General features: G+C 38.0%; 1 protein-coding gene across 6 annotated transcripts in view; it reads left to right on the forward strand.

The window, feature by feature from the left end:
• Positions 1-23,859, forward strand: part of Znf326 (zinc finger protein 326) — a 37,495-nt gene that overhangs the window by 5,441 nt on the left and 8,195 nt on the right. Inside the window, exons 3-9 of one of the 6 annotated variants that reach the window (XM_055611688.1) lie at positions 3,468-3,557; positions 5,764-5,924; positions 6,053-6,169; positions 8,438-8,636; positions 11,375-11,486; positions 21,837-21,984; positions 22,976-23,075. In XM_055611688.1, coding sequence (XP_055467663.1) covers positions 3,468-3,557; positions 5,764-5,924; positions 6,053-6,169; positions 8,438-8,636; positions 11,375-11,486; positions 21,837-21,984; positions 22,976-23,075 — 927 coding nt within the window. Of the gene's footprint in view, positions 1-3,467; positions 3,558-3,597; positions 3,707-5,763; positions 6,170-8,437; positions 8,637-11,374; positions 11,487-21,836; positions 21,985-22,975; positions 23,076-23,859 lie in introns of those variants that run through there. The other 5 variants (XM_055611687.1, XM_055611690.1, XM_055611691.1 and 2 more) reach the window with 5 other exon arrangements.

Raw genomic sequence — 23,859 nt, forward strand, 5'->3', positions numbered from 1 at the left:
CACATGCACACGCAGAAACATACATACATACACATGCACACGCAGAATCACTAGTATAGGATCACAGATTCTTTAAGGCTTTGGCTTTTAAGTTGGCATGAAGTGGTAAACCGTCATTGGATATGCTTTCCCTTTCATGGTAACAGTTATTCTGGCTTTTATCTTTAGAACAAACAGAAGGGGAGAAAAAGTAGGAGTAGGAAAACCAATTTGAAGACCTTGTAGTAATCTAGGTGAAGGTTATGGCAGTGGGCAATGTGTCAGTACAGGAGTATAAATAGGATTTCCATTCAAGACCCAATGTCACACAGCTAGTATTTATTTGCTGGATGTCCCACAACTCAGCTTATTATTTATGTAATTGTGATTCAAGTAAATAGAATAGATTTGATTCAAATTATTAGGGAAGATTTGTTTTCTGAATAAAGTGCTTATTCACTTAATAGTAAAGAGATAAAGTCCTTATAGTTACATTCTTAAAATGATTTAAAATTTTATTTTGGTAACCAGGGAGAAAAGTTGTTTACAGACTGTGTGTCTCTCTAAGTACACTGCTTATGTGTGCTAGGAAGACTCTGCCTTTAACCAATCACAGTGTGTGAACAGTGTGGGAATTACAGTGAGAGCTGCTGTACTGTCACAGTTCTCGGCGTTCTGCACAGTGCCAGACCGCAAGTGCTGAGTGCTAGCCATGTGACTCCAGTGAGTCATGGAAAAACACATTTCAAAGTGAAAGCAGAGATAGCCTCTGCTAACTCAGAAACTGGCAGAAATAATTAAACTCTCTGCTTTTTGTATGTGGTTAAAGTCAGTGTTGAAGTTATGTTTTGTGTTGAGGCCTTGCAGGAAATTTAATGTTGGTAATGTTCTTTTCATCCTAAAATTGTTCTCTTTATAAGAGGTACAGGCATAGGCTGTATCAAATACTGTGCAATTTCCAGCAAGTGATGGGCTCTTTTGTAGAGAGTTATGCAGACTTTCCAAATAGTGACAGGTTCAGTATACAGTATAAAGTTGTGTTAGTACACCCCTACCTAGAGAGCCTTTCAAGTGTTGGGAGCTTGCAGGTTGGCAGTGCTTGATACGAGCGTTTAGGGAGTTTGGGTTTTCTCAGGTTAAAGTATGGATTTTTGTCATTAGCAGCAAATCTTTGTAGCAACAGTTTCATTGCATTATGAGAAAATGTCTGCTAAATGCCCATGTCTGAAAACCATGGGTTTGAAAATATATTCTTTGACAGTTTTCTACATGATACCAATATATTTTTATTATATTCATCCTCATTATCCTTTCTGCTTCCTTTTTTACTCCTCTGTGCTCTTCTGTCTGTGACTCTGACCCGCCGAGTTTTATTTATATGTATATTATATATATATATGTACATATATGTACATATATATGTATATTATATATATATATGTACATATATGGACTGTCTGAATGAGCACGGGTGCATGCTTGTTTACTGGAGCGTGGGCAGCTCACCAGTGGACACTGAAGAAAAATGGTTCCCTCTCCCCGAGCAACCACTAACCACCAGTAGTTCCTAAGCCTCTTGATGGTGCTTCATGAACTGGTCTCCAGCCCATGATGGAAGTGACAGGCTCAGCTCTACGCAGCTGACCAAGGTGCTATGAGCTGATGCGTGTAACTGCCATGGCGTGTCCAGAAGACAGCGTTTCACCGCTCCTGAGACTGGGCTCTTACCCTTTCTGCCCTGTCTTCACAGTTCCCTGAGCCGTGGAAGGGGTGGTGCCTATGTCCTTTACGCGGTTGGACACACCACAGTCCCTTTTGCGCAGTCCTTTGGCCAGCTCTGAAGCTCCATGTTAGCTGCTGCCCACTGTAGAAAGCACATCTCTGAGCGAGGCGGTGAGGGCATCACTGTCCTATGAGCTGAAACGTGAATGTTTACAGGGGTGTGTGCCATTTCCATGCACTAAACCACAGTGAGCAGCAGGTTCCAGGGCCTGTTACCTAGCCAGCCAGGGGCCTTTGGCCAAGTTCATAGTCCCATGAAAACCATAGCTTTTGTTTTTTATTCTGTCTACTGAAAGTGTTCTTTATAAAAATAAGTAGATAATGGTACAATGGCTTTTCTGGGAGAGAACTGTGAGCCTTTCTATGTAGCACAATTGTTTTATGTGCGCTTCCTCTTTCACTACATTGAGTAGCACAAAGATGTAATTAAATCAGAATTAATAGGTAAGTGTAACTCCTAGGAAAGGCAAAAAATATTCTTGTTATTTGTGAAGATAGTTTTGGCCTCATTGATTTCTGGAAAGGGTCTCAGTAACTCATTGGTCAGTAGATCATTTTACGATAACTACTTCTCTGACGTTTATTAAAAATTAGACATTTTCTAGCTGTGGTGGTGCACGCCGTTAGTCCCAGCACTGGGGAGTCTGAGGCAGGCAGATCTACATGATTTTGCGGCCAGCCTGCTCTGCAAAGTGAGCTCCAGGATAGCCAGGGCTATACAGAGAAGCCCTGCCTGGGAGTGGGGGAATATATATAATGTTTTAACTGTTTACTATTGTATTTATAATAAAATATGGAAAGAGTAGTAGTGAGGCATTTTAAGGGACTTTACAGAGCAAATTTAAGTAAATTTTCATCTTTATAGTCATTATCAATTAATTTTATAACCTTTAGTTTTCTTTTTGTTTACTCCGACACTAGCTTTTTTAGTGTTTGTATTATGAAGATTCAGACTCATTTCTTCTATTAAAAAAATTTGAAAATTAAATCATTCATTGAGGCCTTGTTATTGTTCAGGCCCAGGGCCAAAAGATTGGTCTTAGTTTTTGGTTTTACTTTACCAAAATACTATGAACTAGTTAAAAATATAGGTGCTCTTGAGTTTTTAGACATTGGAGAGCAATTAATACAGAAACAAGTATGTATTTTCATCAAAATGTACTCACGACAAAAAAAAATCTGTTGGGATTTATTAAATGATGACTTTTTGAGCCTAGTAGCCACTCATTAAGCTTATATGTTACCTTTTTACATGCCATAGTAATAGGTTCTAAACACAAGGTGTTACATTGTTAGCCCTGCAGTCTACTAAATATTTCTTACACTGAGAATAATTTTAATGTAGAATATTTCTTTGAAACATGAAGCTTTGTTAGTAAATAATAGCCTTTTAATAAATATCATTTTGGTGTTTTTTATTTTCAATATTGAGTTCAAATGTTAATGCAAATTGTTGCTTTAGATAATTTGTGTGAATATATTGTGGAAACTTTTTTTTTTTTTTTTTTTCTATGTAGCCTTGGCTGTCCTGGAACTTGTTCTGTAGACCAGGCCGGCCTGGAACTCCAGAGCCACCTGCCAGTGCCTCTTGAGTGCTGGGATCAAAGTCCTGTGGCACTACCTCCCAGTGATTATTTTGTGTTTAATAAAAAATTTTGCCATGAAAATGGTGTATTTTACTCATAATCTTTTGTTGACTCTTTCAGGAATGGATCGTGATTATGGCCCTGGATCTTACGGAGGTCTGGCATTCAAGGATATTTATCTAAAAATTCTTCTTTTGAGTGCCAGTAAAGGTGAGCAGCATTTAATTTTTTTCTTTTTAAACTCTTATAGGACTGGATCGTGACTATGGCCATGGATCCTATGGGGGTCAAAGATCCATGGATTCCTACCTAACCCAGTCCTATGGCATGGACAGTCACAGTGGTGGTGGGGGTAGCAGGTAAATTGCCTAATCACTTGCCAGATAATTAGACACCTGTAAGATTCTGGGTATATTAAGTATTCCTTAGACTTTTATGGCACTAGAAGTTTGCTGTTTGGTATTGATTTCTCACCTTAAATATTTAAAGGTGCTCATTAATGGGTATAAAAATTTTCTCAGTCTCACTGGCAGACATTATTCTAGGAGGGCACCATTTGTCTTTTATTTCAGTGTAATAAAATAAGACATTCTTTAATGGTGGACACTTTAAAAAGAAAAAGAAACCCTTCTTTTAGTTTTAATTTCTTATCAGTCATAATATCCTGATCACATGATACAAAATGTTACTGGAAATATTTATTTGTGAATTATTTTTCTTACTTGTTGAAAATTTTTTTTTTCTAATATGGGCACTATGACAACAAAATAGTCTGCCTCGAGTGGCTTTAGCTGAACCAGCCTTGCAGCTTTCAGTTTCTAAGAAACATTTAAGATGGATTTTCACTTACTTTTAAAGCAAGTTTGAAGAGCATATTGTAATAATAGAAGTGTTCTTTAAATCATGTCCAGGTTGCTACTGGCAGCTGCTGCTTACATTTGAATCCACGTGTGCTTAAAAATTAGGGGCGCTGTATTAAGGCCATGGACACCGCACCTTTAACTACAGTTAGACTATTTCTGTTTTACTGTTGAAACTCTGCGAGACTTAAAGTCTAGTTAAAGAGCTAAAGGTCTTAGGATTGATCATGTTCTGGTAGCCGCAAAGCAGTCTGCTTTTTGAGATATAACACTTCCTTCTAAGTACAAACTAGTTAGACATTTGAGGTCATCGTCCTTCCTAAACTGAAGGACCTGGATTCCTAATGACGGGCGTGAGTGATGCTGGCTTTTCTTTGTGTTTCCAGTGTGCCACTGTGGTTTTTAGTAGAGTAAAATCCAGAAAACAAACAGTAAATTACTATCCTTACGTCATGTCTGAAATACCAAGTTGGAAAGAGGAATAGTATTATATGGCCACCAGGCTTCAGAATTAAATAGCCTTCAGTTGAGGGACCTGTAAATCACTGACTAACGTAAGATCATTTAAATGTTTAGGGTGTCAGTTACTGCCCTCCGACATTGTAAGTGTATTGTGCATAAACTGTTTCTGTAGCTGTTATCGTTCATCTCTTGTGTAGTTGTGAGCGTTTTAAAAACCGTGTTGTAAGATAACAAGCAACTTCTGTAATCCATGTTTTGGATTTGTGATAAGTAAAATGATTTTTTCTGTTGAGACAGTGTGCTTACCTTTTAGAGTAGTTTTATGTGATAATTTTCTGATAGGAAATACTTTTTCAAATAATTGAAGGCATTATAAAATGTATTCTTTCTCATCTGCTTTGAAAATTCGTATGTAGAGGGTATATGTTGTGGTCTTTTACTTTTATGTTCTATTTTACATGTTTATTCTTCTAGATTTGTTAGATTTACTAGTTTGTCAGAATGTGTAAGGATTGGCCTTGGCTGAAGTTTGGCAAAATGTCAAACTTTGTAACCTGAAATAATTCCTCAGCTTTCGTTATTACAGACACAATGAGGCAGTTTTGTGATATAGATTATTGAGGTGCAAAGGATCACTCTGTCACAAAGACCCATCCCCATCTATGCAGTCTTCAATTTGTGTCCCCATGAAAAGCCAAAATATTATAAATGCTTTATAATTTTAAATATTAGGGAAGGATTCAGAGAAAGTTTAATTAGTTTGTGAACTTCAGCAGACAACCTTTTCTAAGACTAGGGCTGGGCTTTATTAGACAGACAAATCTTATTAAAATAGAAAAGCTGCTAAAAAGCAGAGTTTAAAGCTAAGGTTAATTGAACTCGATTTATATTTAGAAACTGACTCAGATAGCTTTCTGTCTGGTCTCATATTGAACTGCCCAGCCCTAATCAAGTGTGACCAAAGTAGAACTGTGCAAACCGCTATGGTATAAGTGAATTTTAGTTGATAAATGTCATCTGATAACTTGTCTTTTGAATTGTCTAACATTAGTAAGCTTACTTTTGTTTTTTCCCTCACTGTGCAACTTTTCCAGGTTTGGACCTTATGAGTCTTACGACTCCAGGTCTTCTCTGGGTGGGCGAGATCTGTACAGATCTGGCTATGGTTTTAATGAGCCCGAACAAAGCCGCTTCGGAGGTAGTTATGGTGGTCGATTTGAGAGCTCCTACCGGAATAGCCTTGACTCTTTCGGAGGTAGAAACCAGGGCGGGTCTAGCTGGGAAGCACCTTACTCCCGTTCAGAATTGAGGCCTGGGTTTATGGAGGACAGAGGAAGAGAGAATTACTCTTCCTACAGCGGTTTTTCTTCACCCCATATGAAGCCTGCACCTGTAGGCTCTCGGGGGAGAGGAACGCCTGCTTATCCTGAAAGTACGTTTGGAAGCAGAAACTATGATGCTTTTGGAGGACCATCAACAGGCAGAGGCCGAGGCCGAGGAGTAAGTACAACAGAATCTTTTCAGATTCTTTTCAATAGTCACTCTTTTAAACCCTTTCAAGACCATGGTTTTCAACGAGAACAGACACTGTTCGTCCCAGTGTACTTTAACCAGAAGCTGAGTCACAACATCATAGGTTGGCTGCAAGAGTTTTCCAGCACCTCAGAAAATAAGTTGCAGTGTGAGATAATTATTCATGAAGTTGTCTCAAAGCTCCCTTTATGAAAAAGGTGAGGACATTAGGTTTGGTCTAAAAGGGGTTAAAAGGAGTTGCATTTTTCCTTGTAAACACTAGCAATTTTGCTAGTGAGATAGTTGTTGGATTACTGTAAAAGGTAATTGAACCTTTTTTGAGCTTTTGAGTAGGTTAAAGGTGCAATGTATAATAAATATTTATCCTTTGTTACTGAACTCTAGAAAGTAGAATTCCTTTAAGGTTCCATGTTTCCTGTTAAACACACAAGACATCAAAAGTCAGTGATAGATCAGGATAGCTTTGCCATGTTTACATGGTGAAGAAGTTGATAGGTATAATAGATGGTAGAATGATTTGTGGTCAGCATTATTTTGCTACCTTGCTCTTCTTACTATATGTCCTATTGGTGATTGTGTTATTTCCCCAGCTCTATTAAGAAAGAATCTCTTACTTGTATATAGGTTTACAGTTCCTTCCTAGGAAGTAATATTTTGCAAGTTATTGCCTAACTGTATAAATAAACTACTCTTCAGGTGTTTAATTTCAGGCTATACAGTGTATCAATTATGCTTTGTGATCTTGGCTAACCTGATGATAAACTGTTACCTAGTAAGGCTGTATAGATGATGGGATTATGTTGTTTGGTCATGTAAATACTATTGTTTAATTATATTCTTATAAAATGTCTTTTCAAAGTCAGTTGTGTTCCTTCTCCTTGCAGAAGAAGGAACGTGTTGTGATAAAGACTGTGGTAGGGTGTGCTTGACTCCATTAGCCTCTGCTCCTCAGTGTAGTCTGCCTTACTTGTGTAGAATCTTTACAGTTTCAGCAGCCACTCTTTACTTACATAAAAATGCATTGCACCTTTAATGTTTTGAAGGAAGATTTTCGTGATGTGACACTTCTGTAATTCCATAGGCACAGTAGATACTTCTAATCATACATCACTGTGTGCGTGCAGTGCTGTTGCAGTATGCTTGATGACTGTTAGTTGAAAATAGTTGGAGTAGTAGGCTTTGGGCTTTGAGATTGACAATACATTCTAGTTGGAAAATTTAGAAACATATTTAACATCTTTTGTGCTGTGTAATGTTTTAGGCAAAGGATTTTTTCTTCATGAGGTCTCAGGTATCAATTTTGCCTTCTTGAAAGTAAAATCGAGTATTCCTGTACTTTGTATTTACCATTCTAGTCTGAGTGGACTTTCTGTCCTTCCTTCTGTTAGCCAAGTAGATGAGCCTGTAGGGTCTTCATTTGAACCTTCACTTGTCCAGTTCCCATTAGGACCTTCTCTTTAGATTACTCCTCAGTCTTTACTTTCTACAAGTAAGGCTAAAGAATGAATATCTATGGACATGGCCTCTTGATGTAGTGGTTTTGCTCATGGCAGGAGATGAGGAAGGAACAAAGAGTCATTTGCTGCTATGACTCTTTGTCTGAGACTTCTGTTTCTTGGGCTTCTGGGGTGATAATGTTTCTTTAGGTAAGAATGTGAATGGAACGTCAGATGCAATCCTTATCTGCAGTGTGTCTTGGAAGTTGATGCATGGTTATGCTTTAACTCTCCTACTTCATACTAATGTTCCATCTTGCCTTCTCCTTCCCGTGTCAACAGGGAGAAATCCTAAATGGTTTCTGGATCTTTTTTACTTTAAACTGCAAATACGATCATCTCTGTGTATTGTAGTTTTAAGCAAGGTTGTAGTAAAATAAAAGATTTCTTTTAAGGTGTCTCATGGAAAGCATCAAGTAGGAACTCTGAAGAGGAGTTGTGAGAGAGCTGTCAGTGTGACCTCTGACAGGCACACGGTGTTTATGGTCTCCAGTGATTTCAATTGTAAGAGTCAGTGGGACACACCTTACAATGTTGGGGATACTAATCCATTGGGTTTAAGTTCATGTAATAATTTATAAAATTGTATCTGTGCTTTCTCAGAGTGGACATGTAAAATTCAGTTAAGTTCCACAGAATTTTCAGGTGAAAACTAGTAAATAGATAACAAAAAATTATATTAATTCATATTTTATGTTTTGGTATTATACTAATGTCTCTTGATTTCACAAATTTACAGCATATGGGTGATTATGGAAGCATTCATAGACCTGGAATTATTATTGACTATCAAAACAAACCTACCAATGTGACGATTGCTACTGCAAGAGGAATAAAAAGAAAAATGATGCAAATATTTAATAAGCCTGGGGGAGCCTTTATCAAGAAACCTAAGCTAGCAAAACCTATGGAGAAGATGAAACTCAGCAAATCACCTAGTAAGTAAGACGACCTCAGGATGCTTACATTTTAGAAAGTGTTCATAGAGAAAAGTACATAATATTATGTTATAACTGAAAATTAGACCCGTGAGTCCCCTTTATTAGTTATTAATCGATTGTTGCTATTTAAATGTAGGGATGTGTGTATGTGGGCATGTGCTTGCCACGGCGTGCATGTGGAAGGGCAGAGAACAACTTGTAGGCGTTACTTCTGTCATTCTACTGTATAGGTCCCAGGGGTTAAACATAGGCCATAAGGCTTGGTGGCAGCTGCCTTTCCTTGCCGATCCGTTGGCAGCCCTCAACTATACCTTTAAAATTAATGTGCACTGGTCACTTTATTTCTCTCTGAGCCTTAACTACCCACTCATCTTTCTCTCTTTCTTGAGTCAAGGTCTCACTATATAGTTCTGGGTGACCTAGAAGTTGATATGTAGGCCAGTTGATATATAGAACTTACAGAGATTCACTTGTCCTGCCTCCTTAGTGGTAGGATTAAGGACATGTGCCAGTACGCCCAGCAACATGTACTTTTAAAAAGGCTTTGCAGATGATTTTGATTCAGACCTCTTCTTGGATGTTATATTTATTATTGGAGGAATATATGCCATAATGTACAGAATTCTTTGTATCAGGACAAGGGGAAGAACATTTTCCTAGTTCTTAGCATTAGGTAAACTGTTTCTTCTAGAAAACTAATTTGATTTTAGTCTTCTGGAGATGATGTCTCTTAGAGATAATTATATTTCTATTATTGCAGAGTTGGAAACTTTAAGCCCATCTGAAGATGGGGAATAAGAAAATTTATAATAGTACTAAGGGCTGTGACACATCTAGTAATGAGCTTAAAAAAATACAAAACTTACATTTTGTGAGTGACAAACAGTGGTGAAGGAAATTAGAGAAAAATCTAATTAAGGGGAAGCTAGACAAGATTGGAAGGCATGTCCAGATGACATGAGCTCCTAAATTTGGGCTCTAGTTTCTCAGGATTCTGATGGCAAGGGACTCACACTTGAGACGAAGTGGCACTGGCACAGTGACTGACATGTGGATGTGTGGGGAAAATGCTGAGAAACAGGAATGAGCCACTCGTGGTCCCGTGTTGTTAGCCTGTGGAGACGGACTGCTCAGAGGAGGAGGGCGCAATCTTTGTGCCTGTCCTTAAGTTGGCTGACTAGCCTCATGCAGAGGCTGACATGAAAGATCTCGGCAAAACTCACAGAACTCTTAGCAGAAGGCATAGGGAAGCATTCGTGATTCTGTATTCAACAAGGACTTTTACACAGGATACCAAAAGCATGAGCAGCAAATAAAAACTAAATTCCATCAAAATAAAAAACCAGCATTAGTAGAAAGTGAAAAGAAATTGTGTGCTGGTGTGCACCTGTAATGTCAGGATGTGGGAGCCTGAGGCAGAAGGATTGTGAATTTGAAGTTAGCTTAGGGTAAATGTGACTCTGTTTCCTCTACTACTCATAGCATGTAAAAAATACTTGTACGGACGGTTTATCTTAGAAAGACCTGTGTTCAGAGTGTGTAAGAACTTTAAGGCACTAACAGAAAGACATATGTGGACAAAGAATAAGTGCAGCATGTCTTCAAACAGACATTTCAGTTGCCAGTGAGCTCAGCAGCCCCTTATAAGACAACTGCAGGAAGCCCCAGAGCTGCTAACAAGCCTGGAATGTCTGTGCAGAGAGTAAATTAAAGGATTGACTGGGGGACATGAGCTCATGAGGGCGCGCACGTGCATCTGTAAGTCAGGACAACTTGGTGCAGTTGGTTCTTTGCTTCCCCTTTGTGTGTTCTAGGGATATATTCAGGTTGCCACGCACCCATGACAGATACTTTCTCTGCTGCCCCATTCACCTCCTCCTTCCGCTTCTCTTTTGGAGGTGTGATCGTGCCCTGTAGTCCTGGCTCCAGTGTTTGACTGTATAGTCTGAGATGTCTCCCACTTCAAGACTAGTTAGCTTTGGCAGCACATATGCCAATTCAGGCTGATCCTCCTGCATTAGGTCCTGATCATTGGACCTAAGGGCATTTACCAATATTCCTGGTAGCTGTGGAGAAATTTCTGCACTGCTGTAAAAATATGAACAGCAGGGCATGCACTTTGAAAAAGACTGGCATTCCTCACACGATGAAACTGGATTATATGACTCATGACTCATTCATTCCTAGATACATACCTAGAAAAACCTAGCCATCCACACAGTGTATATAGCTATGTCTTGAGCAGTGTTTGGCCAGTGATGGATTGTGTATACAGTGAGAACACAGAAAAAGTAGTTCATTGCAATACAAACCATGTCTTAGGTTTCAAACTTGATTTTAAGAAAACTTTTTTTTTTTAAACCAAATCCACTTTAAAATACGAACTTCTTATTGCGTGTCTCATTGAAGGAACGGCTTTAAAGAAAAGTGATGGTAGTAAGAATTCCTCCTAGTCAGTCATGGTGGTGCATGCCTTTGATTCCAGTACTCGGGAGGTGGAGGCAGAGGCAGAGGCAGATGGATATCTGTGAGTTTGAGGTCAGCCTGGTCTACACAGTGAGCCCAGGATGAGTTTTAGGCTCTGTAGATACTTATCCATTTTGGTATGGATAAGCACAAATGAGCAGATTTAAACAAAAATGTATAGCAGATAATCACATAGAGATGAAGGAGATATAGAAAGTCCCAATGTATTAAAATGAAGTTGGTTTTTTTTTTTTTCCCCCTAATCTTAGCAAAAACTGATCCTAAAAATGAAGAAGAAGAAAAGCGGCGAATTGAGGCTCGGCGAGAGAAGCAGAGACGTAGACGAGAGAAAAACAATGAGAAATATGGAAGTGGATACAGGTTAGTGTTCGCTGAATTAAAATGAGGCTTGTTAGAACATGGTTTTGAAGCTGGGTATTTTTCCTGAGCATGGTGCTGCATGCCTGTGTTCTCTGCTTGTGAGGCTGCAGCAGGGGGATTGTTAACTTAGCTCAGACTAGACTACCTATTAGAAACTGAGACCCTATTTCAAAAAGTTTCCTGAAGTGGCATATATATTTTATAGGATATGAAAACGTTCAAGTCAACAGAAAAGATTTGATTAGCAAAATAAAGGCATGGGGCTGGGCTGTAGCACAGTTGGTAGTGTTTGCTATGATTCACAAAACCTTCGTAAGCCACTTACTCTTCAGACCGCATAGACCAAATGTGCAGGTACATAGCTACAATCCCAGCACCCGGGTGTCTGAGGCCAAAGGCCAGAACCTTGAGATTCAACTAAACAGAGACTCAGTGGTATTCCTGGCGGGGAAAGCTGGGGTCTTGTAGTGTTTCAGTTGTTTCTGATCGAGATGCCAGGGAAGTCTGGACAGGAATAATGAATAGTGTTGGCATTTAGATGCAGAAACATTAATTGTCAGAGTGTGGGGCTAGGGAGGTGGCTCAGTGGGTAAGGGTGTGCGGCACGAGGACCTGACACAGAACCGTCCTCTGTGGAAGGTGGGTGTGGCCATGCATGCTGTCAGGAGTGGAGACGGGAGGGTGGCTGAGGCTGCCTGCCAGCTTAGTCCAAGACCCAGTAAGACGTCCTATCTCTGACCTGCTCATGACCCCCAGGTGCACACATGTGTAAAGCGTCCAGTGACGCACACTGCTGAGTGCTTAGTGTGATGCCCAGCACTGAAAAGAATAGTAATAGACAAATGACAAAATTATTAGCCTGTGAGCAGACTGCATTTAAATAAGAACGTAATATCTATATAATGATGTGCTAAATAAAACGATTGGGTGGACAACTAAAGTTTACGGGCAGTTTTTATCCTCCTATTCCATCTAGGTAGATTAGAAATTTAAACAAACAAACACAAAAAAGGAAAATTAAAGGAGAATAAAATGAAGGACTTTTCTTCGTTTTTTTTTTTTTTTTTTTCAGAGTTAAAGTTAGTTATCTATAGGTGTGAAAGAAATGATGAGGGCTGGAGAGATGGCTCAGCAGTGAAAAGAATGTATTACTTTGTCCGAGGACACAAGTTCGGTTCCTAGCACTCATATTGTGAGACTTAGAGCTGTCACTTCAGTTTGAGGCACCCAGTGCCGTCTTCTGCCTCCTTGGGTACCCCCCTCCCCAAATTAAGCTAAAAATGAATTTTAAAAAGGATGAACAGATTTGACTGAGGACTCAACCTTTTAAAATATTTATTTATAATTTATGAATGTGTATCTTTGTCTATGTTGGTGCATATGTACCATGTGTGTGCAGAATTTGTAGATGTGAGAGAGGGCATAGGATTCCCTAGAACTGGGATTAGGATTCTGAGCCACCATGTAGGTGCCAAGAACTGAACCAGGATCCTCGGCAAGAGCCCAAGTGCTCTTAATCACTGAGCCATCTCTCCAGTTCCAGGATTCAAACCTTGAGAGCATGTGGTCTAGAAGATACAAGAAGTGGCTGGTGTCTAATGTACATTAACTACTGGCTTTTCTTAAAAGAAAGAAAACTAAGATATCTGATGTGTAATTTAGTGAAGGACATAGCAGAGTAACACTGTTAGGAAAACAGTAATTTAAGTAAAATGAAAAAATAACATGTTTCATTAGCAAAATACTGATTTGCTAGTTGAGGTATAATCAAATAAACTTAAAATTTAGTGGAGAATTATATAATGTTATTACTATTAGGTATCAGATGGCAGTTTTAAAAAGTTAAGCAACTTTGTATTCATTGATTTTTTACCAAGGAAATAATCTAAAACCACAGAAGAGGTTAATCTACAAAAATTCTCATTACAACATGATTTGCATTAAGTCCTAATGGGAGTTAGGTGTCAGGTCTAGAGAATGAGGAGGCTGGTGTAAGTTCTGATTCTTTACCTTATGCACTCAGTGTTAGCAATGATGATTGGGGAATTTACAGTCACATGGAGAAAAGGGTAAAATGAAAATTACGTATAGGGAGAAAGCTAGGGAAGCAGGGTCTCCCCATGTAGTCCATGCTGGCCTTGGATGTGTGAGCCTTTTTCCTCAGTCTCCCAGGTGCTGAGATTATAGGCATCTGCCACACTGTCCATCAAGACATTTTTAAAAAAGACTCCTTATATTAGGAAAAATTTACAAAGTTTAAATAAAAAGATTTCCTACTCAGAATGGTTTGTTCTTTAAAATTTTAGGAAAATGATGAAACTATGCTTATTAAATCATTGTTCTATGTAGCTCAGATTTTATCTATAACAGATAGTGACTAAAACATTTTGAGGGAGACCTTATTTACAATATGAATTTCCTTCCACGTTAAAGTGGAAACTATTGTTACCTGCTATGAATGTATGTAAGGTGTAGACAAGAATGTGAAGCTGCATCTGAATTTGCAGATATTTGGTTTGTTCTATCTTTGATTTTATGCTCTTAAGTATGCCTTTTATAATCTTGAATCTAGTTTTCATAATCTGATCTTTTTCTGGTTTATTGCTTCTAATTTACAAGTATTTGAGAAACAATAGAGTTAAACATACTAAGAATTACTCTGTAAAGAGGAGTTACATCTTGTTTTTATATAAAACTTTTATTTTTGAGATTATAATTGTTATTTCCTCCTTCCCTTTCTTCTCTTCATACTCTCCCATATCCTCCTTGCTCTCTTTGAAGTTCATGGACCTTGTGTATGTATGTATGTATTGTTTTTTTGAGGCAGGGTTTCTCTGAGTTGCCTTGGCTGTCCTGGACTCACTTTGTAGACCAGGCTGGCCTCAAACTCACAGCAGTGTACCTGCTTCTGCCTCCCTGCATGCTGGCATTACAGGCGTGTGTCACTGCACCTGTTTTTGTTGTTGTTTTGTTTTGTTTTTTAATGATTACTTTTTGCTTGCGTTCATGTCTGTGTACCTTTACATATATGTTCCTAAAAGTAAGAGTTGGTGTGATGTTATTTGTATGTGTGTTTTCAGTGCTTACTGTTTGGTATTGGACAACAAGTTGGTGTGCTCTTCCCTGGGGAAGATTATTTCTCCCATTTTCACATTTTTCAGTTGCCTGTAGTTCTTTGTGTAAGATTGAGGCATTGTGGGTTTTTCCTCATCTACTTTGGCATGTCCCTGTTCAGCTCACGTTTAGGCAGTCATGTGGGTGAGACTTTATAGTGTAGATTCTGATACTACTAGGAGACAGAGTTTTACAACAAATTCCCTGATCCTTGGGCTCTTACAATCTTTAACCCTCTTTTGCAGTGTTCTGTAGATAGGTGTGGGAGCTGCTTTGGGACTGGGCTCCACAACTCTACGTTTTGATTGGCTGGGGTTTTCTGTAATTTTTTTTTTTTTTTTTTTTTTTTGGAAAGAAAAGTTTTCTTGATGAGGGGTGAAGACTCCACTTATCTGTGGCTATATTTAGAGTGTATTTAGGGATTATGCTGGTTGGTAGAGTGGTTGTAGGTTTTCCGTGAGATCCACGACTCCACTAGATCTGGGTAGTTGCCTAAGTTTTTAGAATCAGGCATGATTTCCCTCTGGTTGAGCAAGGTTTAAGTCCAATTATCGAGTTGTTGGTTCCTGCCAAGGTATGTGTGCCCCTGCTGTGCCTAGAGAGACCATACAGCATTTGTCCTTCTGGGTCTGGGCTAACTCACTCAATATGATTTTTTTAAACTTTGATCTGTGTACTTGTAAAATTCATGATTTCATTTTTCTTTGCATAGTATTTCATAGTTTACATGTACCATAATTCTGTTATCTAATTGTTAGTTGAAGGACATCTAAATTTTTTCTATGTCCAGTTTTGTGAATAAAGCAGCAGTGAACACAGCTGAGCAAGTATCTGTGGAGAAGGGTTTTGAGTTCTTTGGGCATATGCCAAGGAGTGGTATAGCTGGGTCATATGGTAGATTTATTTTTATCTTTTTGAGAGTTCTCCATACTGACTTCCATAGTGGTTACTCCAGTTTGCAAACCCACCAACAGTGAAGGATGGTTCCTTTTCCTCTGCATCTCCTCCAGAATTTGTTTTGTTGATCTTTACTGGCTGAGGTAAGATGAAATTAAAAAGTTGTTTTGTTTTGCATCTTTTATTTTTCTAGGAATGATTAGCATTTTTGAGATTTTTTTTTTTTTTTTTTTTTAGCCTCCACCCCCTTTTTCCCATTTCTTCATTCAAGACACTCTGTTCAGGTCCCAGGCTCAGTTTTTTGGGTCTTTGTTTGTTTGTTTTTGTTGTTATTCTTAGTATCTCTGGCATATTAATCCTCTGTCAGATGTATAGCTAGCAAAGATTCTCTCAATTCTGAGGGCTTCTTCTTTACCTGGTAGATTGTTTCCTTAGCTGTGCAGACACTTTAATTTTATGAAGCCCTACTTGTCAATTGTGGGCCTTAATTCTTGGGCAAATGGAGTCCTGTTCAGCAGTCCTTTCCTATACCTCGTTCTGTGGGCTATTGCCTGCGTTTTCTTGTAGCAGTTTCAGGTTTCACATTTAGGTCTTTGATCCATCTGGGCAAGATGAGAGCTACAGGTTTACTTTGTTCTTTAACATGTGGACATCCAGTTCTCCCAACACCATCTGCTGAAGATGCTTTCTTTTCTCCAGATCATGTTTTTGGAATCTTTGTCAAATATCAGTGGCTGAAGGTGTTGCACTCATGTTTGGGTCTTCGATTTCGTTCCCCTGGTCTGCATGCTTGTTTCTGTACCAATACCATGTTGTTTTCACTACTGTGGCTGCGTAATGTATCTTAAGCTCTGGAATGGTAATCCTTTCAGCATTGTTCTTTTTGTTCAGGGCTGTTTGTCTACCAATCCCATGCTCAGGGATTGGTAGAATTAACATTGGGAAAATGACTACTCTAGCAGAAGCTATTTACAGATTCAACACAATCCTGATTAAAATCCCCATTTCACTCTTCACAGAAATAGAAAAAAAACTATCCTAAAATACATATGGAACCACAGAAGACCTCCCTGTCTTCATTCCCAACTTCAGTGGGACAAGACTTTCTCTGTTTCAGATGTTGTTGGCTGTGGGCTTCTCATACATAGCTCTTACTGTGTTGTTATGTCTCCTAGCCCTACATTGTCTAGGACTTCAATCTTGAAGGCATGTTGGATTTTGTCAGTTTTTCTGCATGTAGTTTTTGTCTTTTAAGTTCATTTATGTGACTTCTGTATTTATTAATGAGTATGTTGAACCATCACTGCATTCAGGAATAAAGCCAACTTGGTTATGGTGGATAATCTTCCTAATGTATGTCTGCATTCTGTTTTCAGGTATTTTAGTGGGTATTTTGAGTCTGTGTTCATCAGGTATATTGGCCTGTATTTTTTTTTTTTTTTTTTGTGAAGGGTGTGAAGGGCAGTCTTTACCTGGTTTTGGTATTAGATACTGGCTTCGTAGCAGTTTGGGAGTGCTCCTTCTAGTTCTATTTTTTGAATAGTTGAAGAACAGTTTGCTGTAGTGTTTCAGTGTCTGGTAGAATTCTGCTATGAAACCATCTGGCCCTGGACACTTTTTTTAAAGCTAGAAAGCTCTTTATTACTATTTCAGTCTCCTCATTTCTTATGGGTCCATTTAGGTTGCTGACTTCTTGCTTAATTTTGATGGTTTGACAGAATCTAGAAAATCTTTTAGGTTTTTTTTTTTTTTTTTTTTTTTTTTTTTCTTAATGGAGTACAGGTTTTTTTAAAAAAAATATTCCCTTATAATATTCTGAATATCTTTGGTGTCTGTTGTAATGTTTCCTTATTCATTCCTGATTCTGTTACATTGGATCCCTTTTTCTTTTCTTTTTGGCCGGGTGAGTTAGTTGAGCCATGGATCTGTTCAATTCTTGTTTATGTTGGCAATCAGCTCTTGGATTCAGTGATTCTGTGTTTCTGTTTGATTGATTTCTCTGATTTTTATTATGTCTTGCTGTTGATTGGGTTTTATTTAGTTTGTTCTTTCTCAGGTTTTTGACCTGCATCATTGTCCTTCATTTGTGCTGAAAGGACTTCCTTCACTGTGTCCCAGAGGTTCTGCTGTGTTTCATTTTTATTTAACTCTAGGAAATTTTAGTTCTTTGTCCCGTTTTCAGTCAATGTATTGTTTAATCTCCATGAGTTTGTGTATTTACTGGAGATTTGTTTGCTGTCAGCTTTAAATTTTATTTCATTGTGGTCAAATTGGATACAAGGAGTGATTTCAGTCCTTTGGAATTTGTGAAGATTTGATTTGTTTCCCAGAATACCGTCTATTTTAGCAAAGCTTCAGTGTGCTGCTGAGTATAATCTATATTCATTGGTGTTTGGATAGAATATTTAGATATCTGTTAAGTCTATTTGATGTATGATGTTAATTAAGTCTGATGTTTTTTTTTTCTGTTTTTTTTTTTTAATATAACCTGATAATTGGAAAAAGTGGGTTATTGAAATCCTCTATTTTTTTTTTTTTTTTTTTTGAGACCGGGTTTCTCTGTGTAGCCCTGGCTGTCCTGGAACTCACTCTGCAGACTAGGCTGGCCTCAGATTTACTGAGATCCCCCTGCCTCTGCCCCTGAGTGCTGGGATTAAAGCATGTGCCACCATGGCCCTGCTGAAATCCCCTAATTGTAATACAATAATGTTATTCTGTGTCTTTAAATCCAGTAATCCACTTTTCAAAATAAAATAGCATGCCCCAGAGTTTGGTGCATACATGTTTAGGAGAGCAGTGTCTTCCTGGTTAACTGTCCTTTTTATTAGAATGAAGTGTTCTTCTTTATTTCTTCTGTTTGGTTTTAGTTTAAAGTCTGTTTTGTCAAGTATTAGGGTAGAGATGCCTGGTTGGTTTCTGGTCCCATTTTATTAGAGTACTTTGTCTATCCTTTTACTCTAAGGCAGTGCCTATCTTTAAAGATAAGATGTACTGCTTTTTGTAGACAACAGATAAATGGATTTTGTTTCTTGACCCATTCAGTCTGCCTGTCTTTTGATTAGAGAATTGAGGTCACTGCTATTTAGTTATTATTGAAATGTATTTGTTAATTACAGTCATCATGTTGACTTTTGGTGCTTATGTTCTTGGTGGTACTTTGTATTTCAGTAATTACAGCTTCATATTTTTTCTCATAGTCTCTGCTATGCTCATCTCTCTCTTCAGCTGAAATTATTACTGTCTGTATTTTCCTTGTTTTTTGGGGGGGGTCATATATATTTTTTATGCTGCTTTTATTGTGGAAAGTTTTTCTTCCTCCTTCAATCATGGCGGATAGTTTTGTTGTATATGTTATTCTGGGCTGGCTGACTTGAAATGCATTGCTTTAGGCTCTTCTGGCTTTCAAAAATTCCTTTGAGAAATCAGTTGTTATTCTTATGGTTTTTTGTTTACATGTCATTTGCATTTTTTTTCTTGCAGCTTTTAATTCACTTTCTTTGTATGTGTATATACGTAGTGTTTTAGTTATGCCAGTGTGGAGTTTCTTTTCTGGTCTAGTCTATTTCATTAGATGTTTCTATCCATATGGGTATGATTTTAATTTGGGGAAGTTTTCTTCTGTAATATTATTGATTATCTGGTCTATGCCATTGACTTGAGATTCTTTTTCTTCATGTATGCCTATAATTTGAAGGTTTGGTTATTTCATGGTGTTCCAGTTTTTGTTTTTTTTTTTTTTTTGTTTTTTTGTATTTTTTTTCCTGTGGTTTTTGCTTTTTAATTTTTGTGTTTCTTGTCTATTTGATGTAGGTCTTCTACTCTGTGTCCGATAGCCTATCTTCTGCTTGATTCTTTCTACTTGTAAGGTTTTTCTTTGGGTTTTAGTTTTAATACTGCGATTTTCATTTCAGCTTGAGTCTTTAATGTTTCTATCTTTTTACTGAGTCCATTCTCAAGTCCTGGATTATCTTCATTTCCTTCAGCTTTATGTTTGTGCTCTCTTGGGCATTACTTAGGAATTTTATTTTTCTTAAGTTCTGTTTCCTTAATTTTATTGCGATGTCTCTTTGTGTCTTCTTTAAACGTCTTGAATTCTTGATGAAGTTTATAATTCTTTAAATTCTATGTGTTGAGTTCATTTAGGTGACTTTATTGGCAAACATTTCTACCAAACTGGTAAGATTTGGAGAGGAGATACCGGCTTGATCTTTCATATTGTTTGTATTTTTCTGATGAGATCTGGGCATGTGGACTTATTCTGTTAGTTCTGGGTCTGATATGGACAGCAGGCTGGGGCAGAAGAGAGGGTGTGGTGATGGGCTAGGCCTAAAGGTGGGCATGGCTTGGCTGGAATGAAGGGGGTGGATGGGGTCGGTGTAGAGGATGCACACCTGGTCTGAGCCTGGAGTGTGGGCAGTGGCTCAGGCTGGTGCAAAGGCCGGTTTGCATTGGAGCAATCTGGGTGATGGGTAGGTAGAGAATGTGCTGGCAGAAGCTGAAGCCGGGACATCAGGTGTGGGGCCTGGGAAGTATCTGGGGGATTGGGGAGAGGGTTGGTGGGTAAGACTAGAGAGGCCTATTGGCCTAGACCCTGGAGAAGGCAGTGGGAGGTCTGGGCACGTGGTGGAGCTGGAGTTCCAGCAGGACCATTTTTGGTCTTTGTTTCTTCTCTGCTCCATATTTCTTTAATTTCCATTTAGCATAGATAATAGATAGGTTATACTGTCGTGTGCAAATTAATTAAACAGTTTGTTAGATATATGAGTCTAAATAAATTGTTCATTGTAAGATTAAGATTTGTATTTAATTATTCCAGTATTTTTTCCATTAAAAATTGAAGATAAATTTGAATTTGATATAACTGTTAAAAAATAAACTTTGCAATTTGAGGAAAATAAAAAAATTAAATTTTTCATTTTTTTTTTCTCCATAGCTTTAAGCCTGACAGTTCAGTTGAATTGTCATCTTACAGAATATGAATCTTAAAAAATATTGTACAGTGTTTTAGGATTAAAACACTACTGATTATTAAAACTAGGACCTAACACATATTAAAGTATGTCCTGCCAGTGACTTACATGTGTAGCCTGTGCACAGTCATTTTCCCAGAGCGGTTGTATTAGGAAGATCTGAGGCCAGTGGTATAGGACTGCTTTTGGGCAGGTCTCTTGGTATTTGAATGCTGTTAGTATTATGAAGAAGGAGAGCATGTGCGCTACTCAAGAAAGCCTGGGGTGACACAATTATGTGAGAGGCATACAGAGACAGCACTATATGATGAAGCGCCAAAGAGAAGTACAAAGTGGTCAGCCTTATTAGCACTGCTTTCTGAGTCAGTGGCAGTAAATTCCAGGAGACAACGTGACAGAGGTGGTGTTTGAACTGATCTAAGAACAGTAGAATTGCAAGAATTGACTGAGGCAATCTATGTAGATTGCTTGCCTTAAGGTAAAAACAAAGAAGTAGGCATTTCACTGACAACTCCAAAAAGTAGAAGAAGGGATTGAAAGAAAGTAGGGATTTAAAAATGTAACATAATTAAAACATTTAATAGAGACATAGTATATGCTGTGTATTGTTAAGAGATTAGTGGGCATAGAGGAGAGATGAGGACATTTCATGGATAGGAGCTGAAGGCTTTTTTATTTTTTTAATTTTTAATTTTTTTTTTTTTTTTTTAGTATTAAGGAATCAGTGCCTATTTAAGCAGTGGTGTTTTAGTACCTACTATAGCAATAATTAACTTAATAATGACTGTGATAGCAGTCATCTTTAGGGCTTCATGTGACACCTCTGTGAAGACTGATTAACATGAAAAGGCCGAGGCCGGAGAAGTCAAATGACGTGTCCAAGATCACAAATGGAGATATGATATAAACTGAGCAGTTAGCTCCTAAACTTAATTAACTCAGGAAATAAATCTAACAGTAGTATGAAAGATCCTTGGAAAATCCCCAAGAATTATTCTTTGGGATTGAATAATTATTGCTTTGTGTCTGTCTGACTTTGTTGATAATTTAGAAACTTGAGAATGGGCCAGAGTGTAAAATTTGTTGTGGGATTTTTGGAACTTGATGCTTCTTTATACTTTAGCTTTTGAATGGTTGAGGCTTGAGGTTATCACCTTATGGCCCTTATATTTTTCATGCCCAGAAGCTTAAAATGCAAAGTACTTTAATGACTATGCTGTCCAGGTAGGAATTTAGATACTACTTTTTTTTTCTCTACCTTAATTTCAGAATTCTAAAATGGAATGAAAATTATTTCAGTTGGTAAAATTAGTTTTAGAAGCTGTAAATGAATAAGGTAATATTTGAAGAAAATTTCTTTTCTTTATAGAATGGCATTCACGTGTTCATTTTGTAAATTTCGCACCTTTGAAGAAAAAGATATTGAACTGCATCTGGAAAGTTCTTCACACCAGGAAACACTAACTCATATTCAGAAACGAACCAAATTTGACAAAGTAGTTATGGAGTTTTTACATGTAAGTAGGTATTTTTGGAATGAGAAGTATTTTATTCAATATGAATTTATTTTACTTTTTATAATTGCTCTCTTACCTGCTTGTGTTTCTAGAAAATTGATAATTATTTAAGCAAACTTTTTAAAGTTAATTAGATATGAACTTTATATTAGAATTTGGGTTTTTAACTTGAGAAATAAGTTCTCATTTCTCATAGAGAAAGTTGTCAGAGTTCTTTAGCTACCGTTGACTCAGATTTACCTGTCGCTCCCGCAGAGTCCACCGTGCGCCTGAAGTATGCTGGGCACACTAGCTCTTCACTCTAGATGAGCCTCTGTATAGCTCATGGCTCCAAGTGATGACTGAAAGCCCGTATCTGTAGAGGCTAGGTGACCTTGTCATGAGCCAGCAGAGTGAGAATTCAGAGCCAGGGAGACTGGCGTCTGTTTGGTGTCTTTGTGTTGTCCCCGTGGCTGTCAGTTTAATAGATTACCCTCAAGACCATGAGCATTACTCGTAATGAGCCAGCTATAATTGGAAGTAAAAGATGTCCAGAGGTGTGGAGATAGAGATACCAAGTGTGCAGAAATACTGTTGGGGCTTGAACTAGCAAACAATGCTTTGGATCAGAAGTGTTTAAGAGAGGAGGCTCAAGATGGACTGATAACTGCACAAAACTAATCTGGGCTGTAGGAGGCTGAAAATGCTGTTCACTCAGACTCTGTGTCCAGCAGAATTGTATCCTGTGATTAAAATTCATTCCTGTAATTTTCCTATAACAGGATGCTATCAGATTCACCCACTTACCTGAGAAGGTCACCCTCTAAAAGCCCAGAAGACACCATGGGAGGGAAGCACTTTCCTAGTGTTTCATGTTAGTCTTTTCAAGTCAGTTGTGGGCTTCTAGTTTCTACAGAGCAGACATACCTGTCAGTGATAGTGTTTCCCGTAGGATGAGCATATAGTAGGTGCTCCTTGGGAACAGTCTGTATTCTCTGTATTTATTTTCTAGGAATGTATGGTGAATAAATTTAAAAAAGCGTCTATTCGTAAGCAACAGACACTTAATCACCCGGAAGCTTATAAAATAATTGAAAAAGACATTATGGAAGGTGAGTATTTAGGCAAGGTCTTTTATAAACTTATGTTGGTATTTTATGTATCATACCTGAAAACCTTGAGACTGATACAGTTCAGTTGTACTTGCTATAGTTCATCAGCTATAGACTTCCTAACTTCTTGTTTCCATGCTTACAAGTTTATTATTGCTTATAGTCTCACCTCTTTCTCTTCAGTACAGAGCACTGGCTCTCAACCTGTGGCTCTCAAATTCTTTGGCAAACGTCTGCCTCCAAAAATATTTATGTTGTGATTCATAATAGTAGCAAAGTTAGAGGTTAGGAATAGCAATGAAATACTTTTATGATTGGGGGTCACCACAACATGAGGGTTACAGCATTAGGAAGGCTGAAAACCTGTTCATTTCTACTTCAGAACTAATTTTGCTACTCTTATGACTTATGACTTATAATGTAAATATCTGAAAGGTAGGATATTTGACATACAGCCCTAGAAGGTCGTGACCCACAGATTGAGAACCACTGCTTTAGAAAAGAGGCACTTACATAATTTGCCTTTCTTAAGTCTCTTTAATTTTATTTTAGAGTTAATTTTTTTTTTTTTTTTTAAATTATATGGGTTGGGAAGTAGTGTTGATGACTGCAGGGCCCAAGGAGGCCAGAAGAGGCCTTCATATCCCCTCGAGCTGGGGATACACAGAACCTCCTGATGTGGGTATCGAATACTAGACTTAGGTCCCCTGCAAGAGCAGTGCTGGTTCTTAATAATACCTCTCTGAAATTCAGGTCATTAACTCTGCTTTTCAGTCTTCTCCTG

This window comes from Psammomys obesus, unplaced genomic scaffold (genome assembly GCF_907164565.1).
Source record: "Psammomys obesus unplaced genomic scaffold, mPsaObe1.curated_primary_1811, whole genome shotgun sequence".
Lineage (NCBI taxonomy): Eukaryota > Metazoa > Chordata > Mammalia > Rodentia > Muridae > Psammomys > Psammomys obesus.